The 21,497-nt window shown below is 36.5% G+C and overlaps 1 protein-coding gene across 2 annotated transcripts in view; it reads right to left on the reverse strand.

Moving 5' to 3' along the window:
• The window catches only part of ano1a (anoctamin 1, calcium activated chloride channel a), a 44,486-nt gene that overhangs the window by 14,365 nt on the left and 8,624 nt on the right, over positions 1 to 21,497 (reverse strand). The window contains exons 1-15 of one of the 2 annotated variants that reach the window (XM_059537484.1): positions 20,768 to 21,093; positions 18,477 to 18,643; positions 14,622 to 14,939; positions 10,957 to 11,055; positions 10,734 to 10,885; positions 10,374 to 10,428; positions 9,935 to 9,986; positions 9,549 to 9,604; positions 9,399 to 9,440; positions 7,169 to 7,233; positions 6,381 to 6,515; positions 4,729 to 4,889; positions 3,078 to 3,160; positions 2,214 to 2,282; positions 1,452 to 1,526 (exon numbers count right to left, since the gene is read on the reverse strand). In XM_059537484.1, the coding sequence (XP_059393467.1) occupies positions 1,452 to 1,526; positions 2,214 to 2,282; positions 3,078 to 3,160; positions 4,729 to 4,889; positions 6,381 to 6,515; positions 7,169 to 7,233; positions 9,399 to 9,440; positions 9,549 to 9,604; positions 9,935 to 9,986; positions 10,374 to 10,428; positions 10,734 to 10,885; positions 10,957 to 11,055; positions 14,622 to 14,939; positions 18,477 to 18,643; positions 20,768 to 20,825 (1,587 nt within the window). In that variant the 5' untranslated portion in view covers positions 20,826 to 21,093. Of the gene's footprint in view, positions 1 to 1,451; positions 1,527 to 2,213; positions 2,283 to 3,077; positions 3,161 to 4,728; positions 4,890 to 6,380; positions 6,516 to 7,168; positions 7,234 to 9,398; positions 9,441 to 9,548; positions 9,605 to 9,934; positions 9,987 to 10,373; positions 10,429 to 10,733; positions 10,886 to 10,956; positions 11,056 to 14,621; positions 14,940 to 18,476; positions 18,644 to 20,767; positions 21,094 to 21,497 lie in introns of those variants that run through there. The other variant, XM_059537492.1, reaches the window with a different exon arrangement.

The raw sequence follows: 21,497 nt of genomic DNA on the forward strand, positions 1-21,497 counted from the left end.
ACAGGTCTCAAAATAGTTGGGACGGGGCATGTTTACCATGGTGTAGCATCTCCTTTTCTTTTCAAAAACATCTGGGCATTGAGGCTATGAGTTGCTGGAGTTGCTGGAGTTTTGCTGTTGGAATTTGGTCCCATTCTTGCCTTATATAGATTTCCAGCTGCTGAAAAGTTTGTGGTCGTCTTTGACGTATTTTTCGTTTAATGATGCGCCAAATGTTCTCTATAGGTGAAAGATCTGGACTGCAGGCAGGCCAGGTTAGCACCCGGACTCTTCTACGACGAAGCCATGCTGTTGTTATAGCTGCAGTATGTGGTTTTGCATTGTCCTGCTGAAATAAACAAGGCCTTCCCTGAAATAGACGTTGTTTGGAGGGAAGCATAGGTTGCTCTAAAACCTTTATATACCTTTCAGCATTCACAGAGCCTTCCAAAACATGCAAGCTGCCCATACCGTATGCACTTATGCACCCCCATACCATCAGAGATGCTGGCTTTTGAACTGAACGCTGATAACATGCTGGAAGGTCTCCCTCCTCTTTAGCCCGGAGGACACGGCGTCCGTGATTTCCAACAAGAATGTCAAATTTGGACTCGTCTGACCATAAAACACTATTCCACTTTGAAATAGTCCATTTTAAATGAGCCTTGGCCCACAGGACACGACGGCGCTTCTGGACCATGTTCACATATGGCTTCCTTTTTGCGTGATAGAGCTTTAGTTGGCATCTGCTGATGGCACGGCGGATTGTGTTTACCGACAGTGGTTTCTGAAAGTATTCCTGGGCCCATTTAGTAATGTCATTGACACACTACACCCTTACGCACAGAGATTTCTCCAGTTTCTCTGAATCTTTTGATGATGTTATGCACTGTAGGTGATGAGATTTGCAAAGCCTTTGCAATTTGACGTTGAGGAACATTGTTTTAAAGTTTTCCACAGTTTTTTTTACGCAGTCTTTCACAGATTGGAGAGCCTCTGCCCATCTTTACTTCTGAGAGACTCTGCTTCTCTAAGACAAAGCTTTTATAGCTAATCATGTTACAGACCTGATATCAATTAACTTAATCACTAGATGTTCTCCCAGCTGAATCTTTTCAAAACTGCTTGCTTTTTTAGCCATTTGTTGCCCCCGTGCCAACTTTTTTGAGACCTGTAGCAGGCATTACATTTTAAATGAGCTAATTAAGTGGATAAAAGTGTAAAATTTCTCAGTTTAAACATTTGCTACGTTATCTATGTTTTATTGTGAATAAAATATTGGCTCATGTGATTTGAAATTCCTTTAGTTTTCATTTTATTAAAATTTAAAAAACGTCCCAACTTTTCCGGAATTCGGGTTGTACTAAAAAATGTTCTGAGGGTTAAATTCCTTTCATTTATTGTCATATTTAAAAAAAAACTACGTACATCACAGCATTATAATGAAAATGAATAAATAAATAAGGTCTTACCAAAAAAATCATCATGACGATAATGGTCATGTATGCTGGCATTCTGTCTCTACATGTCAGCTTCACATTTCCTGCCTAGAAAAAGATATGAATTGTCAAATGTGAGATCAGAACATAGAACTAGGACACTTGCATCCTGCAACAGAAACTTGATCAAAACTCAGATGTGTAATCTCAGGACTCCAACATGCTTTGGCGTCCAAAAGGACAGAGATGGTCAAGCCAAGCAGTGCAAAATCAAGCCCCTAGACATGCCTCACAGCTGTGCTGTCACATAACATTCAGTATATTGCAACTAGGTCAACATCTACTGAGCATAATACGCATTACCCAATAATCCAGACATCCTTATGACAGCAAGGATGGCATGCATAAGTCAACAGACAAAAATACTGCTAGAATCAGCATTGCCTGTGTTGTGCCAGACACTAAAAATTAAGCCAAAATTATATCAGCATATGGTCTGGTCCACATTGTAGATTATTCTAGCCAAGAACAACCCTCTTGGACAAGAAGGGGCATATTAAATACTGACTGTCTTAGTGTAGGGTAAAAATGTCTTCACATCTTAAATGTGTTTTTAATACATAATTACGCTAGCGGTGTTGTAAACATGCATTATTAGGAGATATTAACCACCCTGATTTTAGAAATGGTGTAAATCCAATTGGCAATTCTGTTTGCAATATGCAGCAGATGGTCAGCGAATGGTGAGTTTGTGAGGTTTTTTTCCATCTGAAGCTTGGATTCATAAAGACCTACCTTTGGGGATTGCTCTTTCTTCAAGGACTTCTTCATGACATGGAACTCATACTCTGCTCTTGGTTGACACTAGGAAAAACAGAGAAAGCAATTCCCAACACATACACGACTTAAACCAGTTTAAAAGTGAAAAACAGTGGAAAGAGATAACTGGTTATGGAGCCAAAAGCAGCCATGTGCATGATCAGTGAACAGAACAGAAATTCTGGTAATAGCAACACAGTGACATTCAAGTGAAAGTATAATCCTTAAAACCAAAAGCTCTCAGCACCACAAATACATATTCCTTTCCACATTCAGCAGCTTTAGATTTTATTAGTTCCTCCTGCTTTTTTTTATCCACATAAACAGTGGCAAGCCTGGAAAGACTGTGACTGCCGAAAGGAAAGTGAGCAGCTTTTGACCTGTAAGGCCGGAGGAAGAGAGAACAGGAATCTCCCAGACCTCCACAGCAACAGACCAATAGATAGATAAGTGCTGGTGGAATACTTTACACAAGCAAGAATGTGACGACGATGCTTGAAGACGACTTTTAAGATAATATGAAGAATATGTTAGTACTGAAATGCAACTGTTAGGTTAGGAAGGAAATAAATTTAGTTAATACTGTGAATGAACCGATTCCAAACCTTTTGTTTCCCCTATACAAAACAGGACAAAAAAACAAACAGTGAAAAAACAGTTTGATTTCATGGCACTGGATCAATAAAAAAAGACATAATTAGGATAATACAAGTCTGCAAAAGGAAATAATGAAGCACGCCTACAAAACATACATAAAACCATATAATTATCTTAACATGTACATCAAAAAGTATTCTATTGACACTTTTCTTGGTCAACATGGGTGTGTGTGAGACTTACCTCGGTTTCTTCGAAGCTGGTCATGTCCCAGATGTAATTGAGCCTCATTTGCCTTCTCTTCCAGTGCTCCATAAACATGGTGGCTGTGTGACACAGAGCAGTAACCTTCACTAACAAACCCACATTTATACTTACTGAACGTATCAGTTCTGATCAGCGCAATTTCTCAGTTATTATAGCTACAAACTAAGCCTGGACTTTTCTCAGGGGCTTTTTTTCTTATCAAGAATATTTTTCATTATTATTCATTTCATTAATTTCTAGGGCTGGTAATTTTGGTTTTCTCTGAAGAACCATGGAAGGATCTCCCGCAACATCAGGCTTTAATTAGTTTTTTTTTTTTTAAGAACTTATATTTGAATGCATTTTGTTTTAAGCGTTTAAGTCCAATTTACAAATTTAACCTGTGTGAACCCTTTTAAAGATAACTAAATTGAAATCATCTAAGGAAGTGTTCTCAACGCACTTTACAGTATGAATGTAGTTTGAATGCAAAAATAACTATATTTCAATATTAATTTATTCATTTTCGTAGTTGTAACTTTGGAAATCACTAACACATAAATGTTTTCTAAAGAACCATGGAAGCTATTTCCAATAGCATCGGGCTGTAAAATGTTTTGGGAACTTGTATTTTAAAGGTCTTTTCATTTTTGTGTTTGAGTCTGGTTTATAATTTAAGCTTATGTGTGAACACTCACAACAAACTCATATCCCTTTAAAAAAACTGAAAACATCTAAGGAAGTGTTCTAATGCAGTTCACTTTAGGCTAGTATGCATGAATGTAACTGATCACAACCAAAGTGAACCAGAAAGAGATCTCAGTCTGAATGCTGTATGAAAGCAAAAATAATAAATTGTGATATTCTTTCATTCATTTCCATACCTTGTAACTTTGGAAATCACTAATACATAGGTGTTTTTCTTAGGAACCATGAAACATTCTCATTTAACATTAGGCTGAAAACCTTCTTTTGGGAATCTATTCAAATGGTGTTTTCACACAATAGTCCAGTTTACAATTTTAGCTCATATGTAAATGTTCACTACAATCCAGAGCCCTTTTAAAGAGAACTAAACCAAACTATCTGAGGAAGTGCTCTGAATACACTTCACTTTAGGTCTGGAGCGACGACAGTGAAGGACGAGAGAGGACCAGTCCTTCACTGTCGTCGCTCCAGTTTTATATCCTTCCATCTCCTCCGTGGGCCCCGAGAACGATGGGTCGAACAGGTGTAGCTCATCTCCAATCATTCCACCGGCCTCGCTCCCACATCCCTCGGCCCCGCCCCACTCGTCACACACTTGATTCACTTTCTGGCTCACATTTATTCTTTTAAAGAGGACTCAAGTTAGCAAGTAGCCTTGTCATGGGGTGTCATTTTTCATTTCAAAGCCTGTAACCGTAGGGGATTAATACAGGAAAAGCAAATTTAGGACTTTAGCCAAAATAACCAGCTTTTTGAGGAAGCTCAGCATTTGAACAAGCATGAGTACAGAGGGAATTAAAAGAGAAGTATAAAACCAGGGCACAAATCTCTTCAGCATTTGTCAGAGCAAGTCTGCCCTCAATATGCAGAGGAACAACAGTTGGTGTACAGCAGCAACAAAGCGTACGGCTGAACATGAAATGAGAACAGAGATGCTGACCCCATAGTGCCATAAAGATGGCGAAGAAAACGGTGGCCGCATTGTCGAACAGGTGGCTTGCCCTAGCCGTGCCGCAAGCCGTGACCAGTTTCCAGTAGCTGCAGGCTCGGTCACACATTGGGCACATGGTGATATTGTTTCTCTCGTCGCAGACCTCCATACTGAGTACACAAAGAAGAAAACCTGATTTTAGAAGTACATCACATCTCAATGTTTTCCTAGACACCATAATGTTTCTATGTAAAGCTATTAATTAAGGCTGCAGTGTATTTTTTCCCCTTATATTTTTTTTATGTTTTATCTTGTTAGCTTGTATTATTTCTGAAAGAAAACACATTTATTCTGTATTCAGCTTTTGTATTCTTGTTCCAAAACATAGTGACTTTGATGTCATTGAAACATTGCTTTGATGTCTAAAAGGATGTGATGGCTAATATCACAAAGTAATCTACAAAAGCAGCAACTGTATGAACTGCGCAAACAGTGACCTTCACATGAAATGCATAAGAAACTGGGCTCTAGCATGGCGCTATGCTAACTACTAACGATAACTATACTGAAATGTAAGAAAAATGTCAAAATAAATTACAAATCAAACACTAAAAACTAAAATCAGTAATTAAATGTGCCAACATTGTGTTTAATTACAATTTCACAGCGTTATTTAATTATAACCCCTGTGGGTTTGTGAGGGAATTGCAGGGAGTTAAATGAAAAGCTAATAATTAAAATGTAAGATTAAAATAAATAAATAAATAAATGGCTGTTATTATCAAATTAAAGGCTGCAATTTAACTAGACAACTCATTAGTCTGTTGCACTGCCTGTTTAAGTGTGAAAAGCACACTGTTACAGATTGCAGTTAACGTTTTAATATCATCAGAACTCTTCAGTTAACAGTAACTGCTACTTCTTACAAAATTTCATTCTGTATGTACAGTAAATTTAATGTGTGATTTTTTTTCATTACACAATTTCCATTTCTGTGGATAGAAGTTTACAGCAATTCACTTTTGACAGAACAATTAAAGTTTGTGGAGTAACTTGCAGTGTAAAGGAAACATAATTCTGTTTGAATACTTCATATCAGTGGTGTCCATATAATGCTTACATTTTTTCCTAGGTAGGTTTGAGAACAGGTTGTTTTCGGCAGTGGCATCTGTGCAATTAATGAATGTCGTTGCGAGACGGCCAGCGAACACTGAGTCACTTTCATTATACACTACATTAAAGTCGCACCATTTCAAACCCACTCTCAACTCTAATTACCACACGCTTCAACATCCATCCATTTTTCTTGCAACATGCAACTGATTACTTTCGTAGTGGCTCGGCATACTCTTCGCTAAAAATATTCCCACAAAGCTCAAAGCCATTGCGAAAGAGTATGTACTGCTGTCGGGAGACGCTGCTGAAACTTGTTTCTTAAGGGCGTGAAACGGTGGAATGCATTTGAAGTTGATGGCACAGATAAGAAGAATGTGTCAATCTTCATTTTGTGACAAACTAATTCTACATAATTAAAACACAGTAATAAGCTGATAATTTCTGTATGTAACTGTCAATGGTTTAGGGAAGGGTTACATGCTATGTAGCACACTTTCTACAAAAACAATGCAAATAAACCAATCAAGTAAATTTAATTAGGGGACCTGGGGATGTTGTCGTCCACAGTGGCACAGCCGTACAGGAACACAATGACTCCTACAATTGCTGCTGGGATTAGCATCTGAGTATACACTCCCAGCCAGGCAAAGTACAGGCCCACTTTCTCACCAAAATACTTCCTGAAAGAGATAAAGCAGTTTCAAGTAGAGCAATAAAGACAATGAAGTCAAGCAAAAGAAGTGTCAATTACTAAGTAGTGAACATCAGAAAAAAATATCCTTTGCTTCAGTCTGAGTGTAAACGGATCTTCAGTCTTTTCATAGTGCAATGAAAGGTTGTTAACAAAAGATTAAATTCTACTCATTCTAAAAAAGAAAAATATGAAATTAGTAAAAATAACATTTTAATTACAGCTTACTTTTATTATTTCTTTTCCAAAATTAGTTTTAGTATATTTACTCTTTAGTTTTAGTACTTTGAGCAGATAAACAAAACTCAGTACATATATATTTTATTTCAATTATAAAAAATTTTAAAAAACGAAAATGTTTTTTTTAATTGCTTGATTTAGTTAACTATGACCCTGCAGTATACAGACTTATCTGACATCCGATATTCACTTATTTGTCAGACATTGCTCATCCTAAATAACCTGATGATAAACATTACAGTCATCCACTGCTACACCTGTGCCCTTTAACCAAAGCCTGTCTGAATAGGGCTTTTGACAAACTCCTGAATAATGCATATCAGTAAGGTATTTCTAAAAAAAACTCCCTTCTTTATATTATGTCTCGGTCTCTGGCAGTGCATTTACTGTTAGGTATCATACCTGACCAGTCCAATGGGTTGGTACTTGTAGAATATGCTGTAACTCGCCCACTGTTCATACAAGATCTGCAAAGACAGAACTAAAATTAAATACATCCTGCAACAACGATTCAACATCCATTCATACAGCATGGCTGAAATACACAGTGAGTGCATTTAAGGGTTTAATGGAAATGGCAAAATAACTGATTATTCCAATGAACAGATGAAAAGGACAAATGAAGCCTCTCTCTACCATCATGCTAGTAATTTTGAATGTAATGACTTCAGTTCGGTGCTCCTGGGGATGTAATGTACTACAGTTATATGAGTAAGGGAAGATTTACAACACAGCTGCACAGAGATCTCCAGTCTCCAGAACACACTTTAGTCAAAGAAAAGAAGTGTTTTAACAGAGAAACGAGGGAGGGAAGGCCAAAACATTATGAAATATGACATCAAATAACGCACTACCCTCTAATAACAACATTCAACAATGAAACCAGCACATAAATCTGAGAAGCCGTCAGGGTCTGTACTGTTTCCCTTGAGCTTGCTGCATTTACATTAGGATTATAAAGAATGCCATTATGTTTTCAACATATCCACAAATCGCCTTGAATGGGTCAAACTAGTGGAAAATGGATGGATTAATTATACAGAAGATGTGCCTAATGGTACTATAAATTATGGCTGTGTATGGAGTTGGAATATGCAATTTAAGACGAGACATTTTTTCATGTGCGAGCATATAAGCTCAGCAAAACCACACTTGACATCATAAGATTCTTATGCTCATCAAGGCTGAATTTATTAGATAAAAAAAAATTATTACACTTTCTGTGATGCAATGCAGAGTTTATCAACCTTTACTCAAATCTCCAGAAATCAGTCTTATACGCAGATTTATTATCAAAGTTTGAAATAAGTTGTGCTGCTTAATATATTTATGAATCTTTGATACTAAACCACTTGCCCCGGTTTCACAGTCAAGGCTTAAGCCTAGTCCCAGACTAAAATGCATTGCACTTGCACTGACAGATCTTAAAATATGTCAGGGCCATTGCTTTGTCTCAAGATGCACACGAGTAATGTTTTGTCTAAAGCACGTTTAAAAGAGATCCTTAAATGTTCAAATTGAACTATGACCTGAACCTGTCTTAACCTAAGCCTTGTCTGTGAGACCAGGCCTTGATGTATATACCTACTAAGCTATGTTTTAGAAGTGCACTAGCATCTACTGCATTAGCACGCAAATAAACACGCTAAACAACAGTGTTTTTCAACTCTCTCCAAGGTCCCTTGAGGTTGGAACACTTACTCTTTTTTTAGTTCTTGAAATTACCTGTTATACATTATTTTGAGAAGGGCTCCACTACCCACAAGGACTCAACAGTGAGCCTGCAGGAGCGCTGCTCACAGATGGCTGAAGTGGGAAATGATCCTGTTGCCTTGGTGACCTGACAATTATTCTGAGCTTGCTGGAGGCAGGTCAAGAGTCTCACCAGGTCTCCTCTACACAAGCTAGGATTCTGCAGCCCATTTATAGGGTTTAATTATATCTTAAGTGGTCAACATGAGATTCAATTACCAGATTCTTACAGTATGCCATAAAAGGTAAAACAGGATTCATTAAATATTCAGAGGAATTTAAATGTATTGATAAAAATGCTATATGGTCTAAATATTTTTTTTTTTACTAACTGGTAATATTAAACTCTTTCAATACCACTAGATACAAAATAATGCACATTATCACATATTTATAATTAATATTAGCTACTGAGAAAGTTACAGTAAGAAATATATATTATAAAATTGACTAACACTAAAATAAATCACAATTTATATTATTCATATTACTATAGTTTAAAAAAAATTCTATGTTATATATAATAACAACTATAAAATATAAATATAAAAGTGTTAGTATGATTCAAAAGATTCTGTTTTCTTTTTTTTCATAACAGTGTATACAGCACAAACCAAGTATGTAGTCATTAAACACTGCTGAGGGAGGTCACTTCAAGGATTTTTTGGTCACTCTGTTAATGTGGAGGACAGTTGCTAACAGTGAAGAAACAGTGAGGTATTATGGGAACAGCTTTTTTTCCTATACAAGCAAAACCTATTGTAAATATTTAAATATATCAGCTGTGCACAACTTCACTGCCATTAAAAAACAGTAAGATTAAAATATATCTGAAGTCAAAGACATAAGTATTTAGTATGAATATTGTAATGTCTTTTACCTTTCTGTCATTGGTTTCAGCATGTACACCATCAATATCACCCTGTATGTAAAATGTAATTTCAAATGTTAATATAAAATTAACTTACACAAGAAATAAAACCATCAGCTGGAGAAAACTGGAAAGAGAACAAAATATGGCGTCACTCACATCATGCAATGGGTAGGCCTCTGTGTACACCCCACTGCCCAACAGACTGCTGATTCCTGTTAACAACAAATCAATCAAGTTGATTGCTTACTGTTATGCTGTTAAACACACTTGAAATAGTTAACACAGGGTTGACTTTTTAAAAACCCTGGTGTAAATTGAATACTGGGTTATCTTGATTCTTGTTTCGCATTGCTCAATTAACAATTAATCCTGGGTATTTATAAAATGAGGCTTCACACTGTGTGTTCTTTTGGTGGGGCAAACTTTAAAATGAAGTGCCACCATTGATTTATTTAAAACATTTCAATTCAGCAACACTATTGGATGGGATTCAGGTTGATTTGCACTAGTTTGTCAAGCAAAAATAAGAAGATGAGACTTACCCATGATATACTTGGCCCTTGTGCATTTTGTTCGTTTTAAAATCTCATACACCTGTTGAGGATTATTAATAGGTTTATAAAGATGATTATAAATATAACTCCTGATTGATAATACTAGACTCAAAATGTAACATTAAACAGTAGACAACGGACATTCTTTAGATCACAGGATACCTTTAAGAGACCTAAAATAGCAAGAATAAATAAATAAACCCTGCTGAGAAAATCAATCTGAGCTTGGACAGCATTGTAAGAGGCAGCTGACAGATCAAGTGACTGAAATCACAGTCAACAAAAAGAACAACTTTGACGTCACTGACATTTCGGTGTGGAGCCACAAAGGTGATTTGGTAATCAAATCAGGGGATAAATGACATTGGGTCTTAAATCGTCCCTGATTCGGTAGGCAAAACAGTTTTCTAAGAGGACTGGTACTTACTATTGAGCTCCTGGTTTTGCTGTCGAAGAAGGAATTTCTGTCTGATAAATCAAAGCTGTGAAAAGAAACTGTGGGTCATTTCATTGACTGTTTAATGCCTCTCTATTCAATTTCACAGGCAATAACATTCCATGGGGCAGTACAAACCAAAGGCGCATTTACAGTAAACTGCCTTTCAGAGGATTATCAGTGACCATCCATCATATTTCACTACTTTAACTTGATCATAAATTTGACCATTTACAACAATCACATATTGTTATCGACATTAAAACTAGCATTGTGTGATCAAAATGCCTACGAGGTCAGCAATCATCTTAAACATGAGCTTAGTGTGGCAATGAATAACTATAGACTTACAGATGCTGCTTTTCTCGTGAGAACGGATAGGAGAGGTGTTTCTCATTTTCCGTCTGGTTTTCCCCAACTTTAGGTTGCAAGGGAGCAGTGACTTTCTGCATGAACATGTTGACCGTCTCTACGATGTTGCTTCCCTGACTGACTTCATATTTCTGAAAATGACAGAGCGGAGCACATCATGTTTGTGTAGACCGCACAGATTCTCAGACTCAAGACAACATACCTTTGTTGTTGGCATTTTGAGCTTCATAAACTCAGCTTCTCGACAAATAACGTCCCAAGGCGCATGAATCTTCACGAATCCCACACCTGGTAGTTTAGTCTGAAAAACAAAAGATAAAGACACAAGGCCTCAGCATACGAAAAGCACGCTGCTGTGTTCTCAGCATCAAAATCACCGTGAGGGAAGGATGGTGATACTTCAGATCATGTAAGAGCACATATAACAGGCTTTTTGCTGTATGAAGAAAACGTGAGTGGTGTTTACACGGGCCAGTAAGCAACCACGCAAGTTTTGCCAAAGTTAAAAAGCCCACCTCCAAGTCTCTATGGTATTCTGGCACCTACATATGGGTCCGTCGATCCCAAGTCCAACTAAATCTATGGAATGTTTTGCCTATTTTTAATGTTACGTAGGGGTACGTATGGCAAAAACATCATGCCACTATTTTTTTTAATGGAAAATCACGATTCTTTGTCATGTTGGTTTTAATATTTTGTTAGTACAGCCGAACTAGTTTCCTTATTTTAAAAACAAAGCCTCGCAAGGTTAAAAAAAAAATTGCTGAATGAGTTTCCTTCTGTTGAACATAAAAGTTATGTTGAAGTTGAATAATGTGGTTAACCATAACCTTTTAATAGCCCATAATCAAAAACTATGTTATTGCACACCGCTAAATGTACGGTAGACAATATACACATAAAAAATAATAACACACCACTTTATAGAAAGATTCACAATTTGATAGTAGACATCATTCACATATTTTCATCAAATGGTTTGAGAATTATGCCGTTCATATAAAAACCTTGGGTTCAAGGTTTGTTCAAATCACTAACTCAAAGTATGAGTGATATTAATAGGGATGTTTATCACTGAGGAGCACCACTATCAATATTGCTCACACACATGCAAACCATTCATAAACTATCCAAGAAATGGACAAGATCTCTTTTCAAGGGTTTAACGCACTAGGTTTTCTTCTTCAGGACCTTTCAAGAGAAATTCACAGAAATGAAGAAAAAAAATAATCTCAGCTGTGAAGAGAAGGACTTCTCTCTTGGTTTTCTGAAGCTGAAAAGAGGGTTACGTAAGATTTGCTTCAAATGACCCACTCTTGTTATAACTCCCATCCCACACACAAGGTCTGACCCAGTCTGTTCAATCCCAGCCACTGCTTTCAGTGAACAACAACACAAACAGGTATTTCTGCTCTTAGACTACATTATATATACACAAGTATTTACAAGTCTATTTCAACCCCAATTAAAATAAAAATGACATCATTCCATGGCACCATTTTAGTTGTGTGTCTTGCTACTGTTTCTTCAGTGTATAAAACTATATAGCTTTTAGAATAAAACTGATTTCAGAACATTTTGTATGTTATTTGTTTTTCCCTCTTTAAACCTAATGGTTTGATCTTAGTTTAGGGAAGTTTTTCTTATAGTATCAGAATTTCATTATGTTTTCATTCACATTGGCCTTGCCAAACTCGAGTTATGGGGGAAAAAATATATGTTTTTTGGCACAAAATTTGGTCTGAGGTAAAATCTAAATGAGGGAGCTAAAAATGTCATGAGATAAAGACCCTGTGTGGTATGAAATAACAAACGATAATAAGAATGTTAAAGTTAATACAGTTTTTTTATATTCAGGAAGCAATTTCCGTTATTTCAGAGAGCTGCAAATCTTAGTCCTCGAGACTAACACTTCAGTTTATTATCCTCTTCATGATAAACACTTCACTTTGTTGATGATTAGTCCACGAAGACCTCTTCACCTAATTCTGTCTATGAGAACATCCAGCGTAGTGGAGAAAGTTAAATCCCTGTAATCTGCAAACATTAATGACATGATGGGTTTACAGAAGTTAAGCTTGAAAGACAAGCCTCTAATCATAATAAAACTGCAAATTAGCAGCATTACACAGTAAATTACACACTTGTTTTACGATTGCCAAGTTGCCAACAAATTAATTCATTCTTACAATTGGCAATTATAGCTTTGGCGGGACTGGGGAACAATATCCTAAGGGTGACAACTCTTTAACATCAATATTATGTAATAAACCGCTTTACCATTTCTACAAGCCAACTTAGTGTTTCTTCTCCCAAAATTATGGGAAACCAGCCTCCCTGAGAAGATTCCTGACAAATACCATTATTAGTGTAGTCCTCCACACCACTGAAGTGTTTCAAAACTGGGTCAACAAAAGGGAATGATTTTGCTGCTGTACAAGTAAATCACTTAAACCTGGATTCATTTAGAAAGCAAGAGAGGCTAAGACAAATAATATACATTACATTGATCCTAAATTCCTTTGTGTATTATGACTATCAACCTCAAACATATTGCCATTTCAGCGGTCTGGTCTTTGAATGACATTTTCATGAGGACGATAGTCTCTAGCATTCCAGACTGTTAAAAATCTACATGAAGTTTAGTCGAATGCTGGCAAAGAGCTGCTAAGAAGCCAATTTATCAGTCATGAGTTCGATTGCTAGAGTTGATGTGCATGGTTGCATCTCTCAGTGGGTGGATGGTTTACTCGCAGTGGCAGAACTCCTGCTCAAATTATAACCTTGGTGACAGAAACTTACAAAAAGGCACATCACTGTAGGCTCTTCCACACATAATGTTACTGCTGAATTACTGTTAAGTTCATGTATGAACAGGGCCTTTTGAGAAATACCAGAAGAATCACTTTCAGAACATTTCATTCCAGCTGATGAATGATAAAACCACTGAGAGACCATCAGAATCTTTATGGCTTTAAAGAGCTCAAGCATTTAAAGCATCAGATGACAGAATTGCATAACTATATAACTACAGTAATATAGTTATTCTTATAGTTATCACTACAGTTATCTTTATACAGGTGCATCTCAATAAATTAGAATGTCATGGAAAAGTTAATTTATTTAGCCTAGATTGTGTAGCCTAGTGAACCAAACTGAGAGACCTCAGGAAACCTGCAGGTGTTTTGAGTTGATCAGCTGATTGGCATGTCACCATATTCTAATTGGTTGAGATTGGTTTTTGTTAAATGTGAGCCAAAATCATCACAATTAAAAAAACCAAAGACTTAATTTCATACACGATTGTTCATACACATGATTTAATACACGAGTTTCACTGAAATAAATTAACTTTTCTACAACATTCTAATTTATTGGGATGCATCTGTAGTTATGGTTCTTAGATTTAACTTTAATATACAAAGAGGGTGTACTCATTTATGAATGGAAAAATGCAACATGCAATATGGCGTGCAATATACCCACCTTCTAAAGAAAAGAACCAAAGGATGTGCATTTAGGACATGGGCATAGGAAGGCACATATGCATTGGCTAGTCCAGCCTAAAATAAAAGCTTTTTAAAACTCAAACTTGTAACTTTAACTTTTTAAAGCAGTAGAAACTATTTATAGGATAGTTAAAGTCAGGTTTAATGTCAGATCATGTCATTAAAATGTGAGTGTGTCAAGCAGCTTTTGAGAATTTAGGATTTCCCCATGCAAATACTTGGACTTGGTCTTGGATGCCCTAAATAACTGCCTGTAGGCATTGCAAAAATAAAATAAGATTTAAATACTGAAAAACTTTTTTGTGTCAAATTAGATTTTCATGAACCCCACTGTAAATGAAAAAACAGTGGGACTCACCCCTTCCTCTTTCTCCATCTCAAGGCCCATTTCTCGCAGGTTCTCCTCAAACTCCTCCCTGCGGAGGCGCTGGTCGTCATCATGGTAATCCAGCCTCTGCTCCTGTGCTGCCAGTTCAGGGTCCACATGAGCAGGTGGGATTTTCGGTTCACGTTTGAATCTGCAGCACAAGCAGGACTTGGACGACTGTTTGTGGGTGCTCTGGGGCATCTGGACGTGGTAGGTGAGGACATAATCTATCCGCCTTAAGCCATCCTGGAAGTAAGGCCACAGTCTTGCATCCTTCGGTCTCTCGTTTTCCTGGTGAGCTTTCCGGAGCTAGGAAAAATAACAGTTTATAAAAGATTATTATATGCATCTGTATAGTTTTAGAAGAGACTCATTTGCATTAGTATTACATGATTTTAAGTAAGTATCTTTTGACATTTTATTCAAAATAAATAAAGAGATAAAAATGAGACAGAATAATGATAACGGGATCTGAAATGGACTTTGCAATAACAAAATCATGATGCCAACTGTGACCTTCAAACTCAAAACTTATAAACCAAAAATAAGTTAATCTCATTATATTATGTTATCGTTACGTTTCTTACAAAAACAGACATAAAGACTTCCAGCAAACAATTTCTTACATTTTATAAAGGGTGTGGCAGATTTCTGGCCTTTTAAATGCATATTTATGTTAAACACGATTCTATTCCAGCTTACTTCACTACTATAAGTAAACCATTCATAGGCTGATTTTTCAGTATTTGGTCAACACTGTGGCTCTGTGGTGCTTTCAATGTTACTCTGTTGGTTTGAGTGCTGTGATTTGGGGTGTTTTTAGTCTGTACAAGGACACACAGAAATATGAGGCAAGAGAGCTACTACCCACCAAACAAATCCTAGTTAACAAATTACAGCGAATTTCTTTGGGGGAAAAGATGTTAAATTTGCTGTTTAACTCTATTTGCTGCATCTAAACTACAGTTTAATTTTGGTGTTTCTTTTATTATTATTATTACTTTTTCAGCAAGGATACATTAAACTAATGAAAGATGACTGTAAAAACGTTTACATTGTTATAAATAAAATTAACATTACACATTTCTAATTCGTTAATGCTGCTCTTTTGAACTTTCTAGACATTAAATAATCAAATAAATAAAATAAAATGAAAACAGCATGAAAGATCTTATCACTGAAGCCTGGAGTATTGGCTGCTGAAAATTCAACTTTGCCATCACAAAAATAAAAATCACAATATAAAATATATTATAAACTGAAACCTATAATATTACTGCTTTACTAGACTTGGATCAAATAAACACAGCTTTGATAAACGTATTTTTCTTATGTTACTGTAACGATTAAACCTTCAAAATCATCGGGAAGGAGGAGGCGGGAACCGGCGGACAATCAAATTACTTTTTAAAGACAAAACAGCGCGTCCGCCCCTCACGGACGACTGACGCGCACAAATAAAAACCAAACACAACTAAAATCCAGGCCTGGTCCTCTCTCGTCCTTCACTGTCGTTGCTCCAGTTTTATATCCTTCCATCTCCTCCGTGGGACTCGAGACTGGTGGGTCGAGCAGGTGTCGCTCATCTCCAATCACTCCACCGGCCTCGCCCCTCGACCCCGCCCCACTCGTCACATAGTTACTAAGTGCAAACTTTTAGAACAATAGTGTATATTTGCATTAGAGTACTTCACAGATTACAGAAACTATAAAACAATTTACTGATGCATGCAAGTATTTGCAAGTGGGTTTGTCTTACACAGAAACAGAGAACAGATTTTTCTAAACCAATAATGACGATGGAACACGGAATAAAAATCGACTTCATTTTCCCAACAAATGAGCAGTGCAAGAATACATTTATCAGACAACCACAAAGAGGCAATCAGCCGAAGGTATTCAATTTCCCGACTGGCACTGAGCAGCACTGATTTAAAGTTTGGTCCTTCTGCTTAAAAGCCACACTTAGAAGTGATTTTTGTTTTTGAGATGTTTTCAATAAAATAAATAAAAAACAAAAACAGATACACCTAGTATAGTTTACAGCAGGCACAGTGTTTTAAGAACGTTCAGTGCACGCTGCTTAAGAACAAGCTAGATCTCAGTAACTCTACATTTTATGCGTCATCCCTTGTGAGGTTTGATTCCAAGACCTTAGGGTTTCCAGCCCATATATTAAACCAGTTCTGCGTAATGAGGAAGTGAGAATCACAATTGCTTGGATTTATGCGAACACCAAACATCTACAGGAACGGTTACAACAAACAAAATCACATTAGCTCAGATAAAGAAGTCAAAAAGGCTAAAGAAATAGCCCAATTCCCATGCTTACGGTATATATAATTAGACTTTTAAATGACATTATTTATTATGTTATATTATACATTATATTACAGAAGCTTAAAGCGGACATAACACACAGTTCCAACAAATCTCTGGTTAATCTTGAGTACCTATAGAGTAGTATTTCACCCTTCATATCTCCGAAGAGTCTTTAGTTTGATCAGATTTATAAAAGACAGATACAGCTGTACTGCTTTTCTCTGGAAAACATTTGAGCTCCTGGAGGAGCTCGTGGGCGGAGCTAAAGAGTCACGAGCACACACAGCTCCATCGTCTGCAAGCCGTGACATCGACATAAATAAAACGGGTACAAAAACTTGACTATGGTTAGCAAATTAATGAATGATGGACATTGATGGGCATGCTCTTGCTCTGGTTGATGTGTGCCCATACAAGGAATTCTGCTATTTATGACGTCAAACAGGGCCATAATAAAAAAAAAAACATTTTTCTGAAATGTATATGAACCCTGAAGGAGTGTCTTTGGCACAAAGAAACTCTGTCACATGTCCAACTCGTTTTTTGAGACTTTGGTCAAGTTTAGCATGAGAATCCAACTCTTTAGCAGTGTAAATAAGTCAGAATGCATGAAACAGAATTAGACCTCAACTTTAAAAAAGGTCAAAATAATATTTTTTCTTTCTATTGCAGTTAGTCTTTGGACCAGGACTAGTTGTCACACTTTTCAACCCCTGTAGCCTAAATAATTCTCATGGTAAATTTCTTAACGAGATACTTATATAGAAAAACAGCATTTTCAATTTGCATTTTAGATTTAAAGAATTCTAAATCATGATATATAATGCAGGAAGCTGTCGGTTTACTACTTGACAAGTGCTGTCTTTGTTTTTTTTCTTGATTCGTCATCTTAATCCTGAAGATGTGGTTACAACCTTATAAGAATGAGTAACACACCACTCAAAAAGTACCAAATCTATGAACATGCACACAACACATGATTGAATACATTTGTATAAAGTCATTTAGGATTAGCAGAGGGTATTTCAAAGTGACCAGTGTGTCCTGCAGATTTGCAAAGACGTTCAATTGCGCCCTAAGGATGCAAAGTAGTTTTGCAAACCCAAAGGGTACGCAAAATCGTCAGAGCTTAAAGTTTATTGCACCATCTGGAGTACGAAAAGGAAGGCAATGTGTTCTAGCCAAGATGTGCTTGGCAAGCTTAAGAATTTCATGAAAATATATATTTAGTTTTTTATGAATTATCAGCCATTATAAAGGCCAAGAAGAATGTTTGTCTTGCATAAACAGTAGAATTACAATGCAAATGTGACTATTTATGTAATTCAACCTCCTTAGCTTTAATATCACATATCGCCTGTTCCTGACAAACGTGTAAACTGAAGCATTCAAATGTCCAGATATTTGTCCATAGTTTGCCTTGCAAATGATGCTGCACTAAAAAGACGGGAAACCAGATGATAAACCAGTAATAAAAAAGACAAAATCAGTACAGATGAATGTTTGTCTGTTGTTGTGACTTACAGCAGTCTGGGGGTATAGCGCATCTCTAATGCCTTTAGAATAGTCTTCATCAGTCTCCTTAACATTCAACGGGACAGTTTCATATTTCTCATTTCTCCACATGCTGTCTTGTCCTCTCGGGCCCGATGGCTGCTCCTCTGTGCTGTTGAAACCCAAGAGTTTCTCACCTGTCGAAGTGCAAACACAAATTTATCAATGCAAATATTATTGCTTTGTGATAGGAATATGAAGTGCGATGCTAAATTAATCTCAACAACTTTTTCTCTCACACAGAACTGCAAATAACCAGCTGGTAAGAATTTTAGCTTTACTTACATTTTCGAAAGAAAAAACAAGTTTGAATGCAAAAAAACTGAAGTGGTCACACAGGTATTGTAATTATTATTATTTTTTGATTAGTGACCAGGAAATTGTGCACAATTTTAAATATGTTTTCTTATTTTCATGATTCTTTGTTTTATTATCAATTTTTATAACGTCTCAGAACATATTATATTTAATACTATAACTTCTGTTGCTTTTTATAGATCACCGCTCTGGAGTAAAAACAGAGAGGGCAGCAAGGGATCAATATATTCTTCAAAATGAAAGTAAGCACCACAGAGGCCTGATAACATGCCTTCCAGCCTAATTACAGAGCAGCTGAGAGCAAACGCAATTCATTTAAGACACTCATCGAAATTTAATCATCTGAAACCTATAAATAAAATCATGTTTTTAAAAATGGGGTGGTATGACAACATTAATTTATTTTGAAACATAAAATAAAAAATTAAAGCAAAAACAATGTCCTATACAACCCATACCTACATTTTCCTCTCTAGAATGCATATGTAGGTCATTGTAGGATACAAAGTGTGTGTGTGTGTGTGTGTGTGCGCTTGACCTCAGATTGCTCCAAGGGGGATTGTCAGAGCAATAATGTCAGTTTGCCTTTTTTCTTTTGTACTCAGTATAAATTTGAACATGATAAACAACACTAGAAGTAAATAACCCATGTAAAAAAAATTGACAAGCATATGAATATGGAGTATTAATACGAATATATTTTAATATTATTAAATGTGAAAATTTGTTCATATTATCCCAAATACATTCATGTTATATTATTACAATATTTACTGTACAATCTTTAGAGCTCTTTAAAAATGAAAATCCTTGCCGTTTCGTCATAAGATGGTCAGGCTGATTTTTGTAACATGATAGATGTTTTTTTTACTGGTCCATGGTGGTTTAGCAGATTTTAAATGTCTGCAGGATCAATCTAAGCCCTATTAACTGCTAGTCCATCTGATCCATCACCTCCTAGATCAATGCAGACAAGCTAATAAACAACACTGAACAGCACGTTCCACCAAGACACCATATAAAATCAGCTGCCGTCAGAAGAGGAACACAAAGGCTATGAATATTGAATAGCAATTTGATGTACAACATGCTTTCTGGTAATTTTCTGCAAGTACATCACCGAATTCTTTAGAGAGGCCACGGTTAATATAGGACTCATTTGCAAGTGGATTTTCATTTCCTTGTTGAGGTTAGATAATAAGGTTTGATTGCATTGATCATAGTGATGTCAGACAAGTAAAAGCATTTTTCAGGATGAAGACATTTAATTTGATTTTGGTTTGTGGCATTTGAAAGCCAATAAATCACGAAACTTGTCACACTGTTGCTGAATAATTTTTAAAGAAATAGGAACAATATAACAGGATTTATACACGATTCCCACATTCTACTATATAAATACCTCTAGATAATGTTGTAACATTCTCCCTTAAACCAATTCTCTTTGAAAAGCCATTCCTCTATATACCCCAAATGGGAAAATCCCCTCTGACAGCCCAGGGTGACATGCACCGCCCCCTCAGACCAGCATCTCTCTCTCTCCTCAGGTGAAGATGATGCTGCTATGGATTTTCCTCATGTGATCCGTCTGTGTGCGTGTGCGTGTGTGTGTGTGTGTGTGTTGCCTGAAGGCAATGCGTGACTGATCTAAACGTACACCTAATAACACAATCCTCAAAGCTTATCTTACTTTAATATCAGTATTATTTTATTAATGATAACATCAGTCAACAGGTTATTGAACACATGCATTACTTATAACGTATCTGGGTATTATAAATAGTGTTTTGCAAAGCAATCTTGGCATCATAAACATGCATACGTTTTCTGAGCAGTGGATTCTGTTTGAATACGGAGCGATTGATTATCTGTCCAGCTTTAATATTCATCATCAATAATAAACGAGCAATCAGGAATCTGAATAGAAAGAATGAGAAACTCACCGGAGCCGTCAGCCTCCTCATCTTTCCTGGCAGTATTTACATCATCTTCACCCTTCATTGGTATAAATATATCTAAATGTATCTAGTTTCCAGGTGGATTCAGTGGAAGTTGTGCGTGTCGTGAACGCGTTGTGTGTGAGAGAGACGTGCGAGAGAGTATTTACATGAAGTCTCGAGCACTGGATCCGTTCGAATGCGTTTTTATCTCATCCACACACACATACACACATCTACATCACTGTCAAACACACGAGCTTTCCCTCGCATCAAATGCGCTTTTGGGCAGTTCATGAAGCAACACCAGTTGAATGCGGGCTTATCTCATTCTGTTCAATGATGTTTATAGTTCTTTAGCCTGTTTATATAGCCTAAGTATGCCTGAATGATTTAGACAGAGACGCATATCGGTTAAATGGGCTAAACGGGTCAAGTTGTCACGCTTTTTAGCTAACGTTACTCCTAGCGAATTTTCCGAGCGTAGGTCTGACCATTTTTCGTTGCAAAACAGTTATGAAACAGATAAATGCGTGGAACTGCAAAAATGTAAATGTAGCCTACAAAATGTTTTCACAAACAAATAAGTCTTTTAGGGCTAAACCGTTCCATAAATGAAAGTTTTTAGATTCAGAGTGTAATATTACAGACCATCAGCGATTATTAATTTGTTGTTGTTTTTTTTAACAACACGAATGGCTGTCGTTTACTTAATATGGCCTGAGTCCCAATGTGT

This window comes from Carassius carassius, chromosome 3, assembly GCF_963082965.1.
Source record: "Carassius carassius chromosome 3, fCarCar2.1, whole genome shotgun sequence".
Lineage (NCBI taxonomy): Eukaryota > Metazoa > Chordata > Actinopteri > Cypriniformes > Cyprinidae > Carassius > Carassius carassius.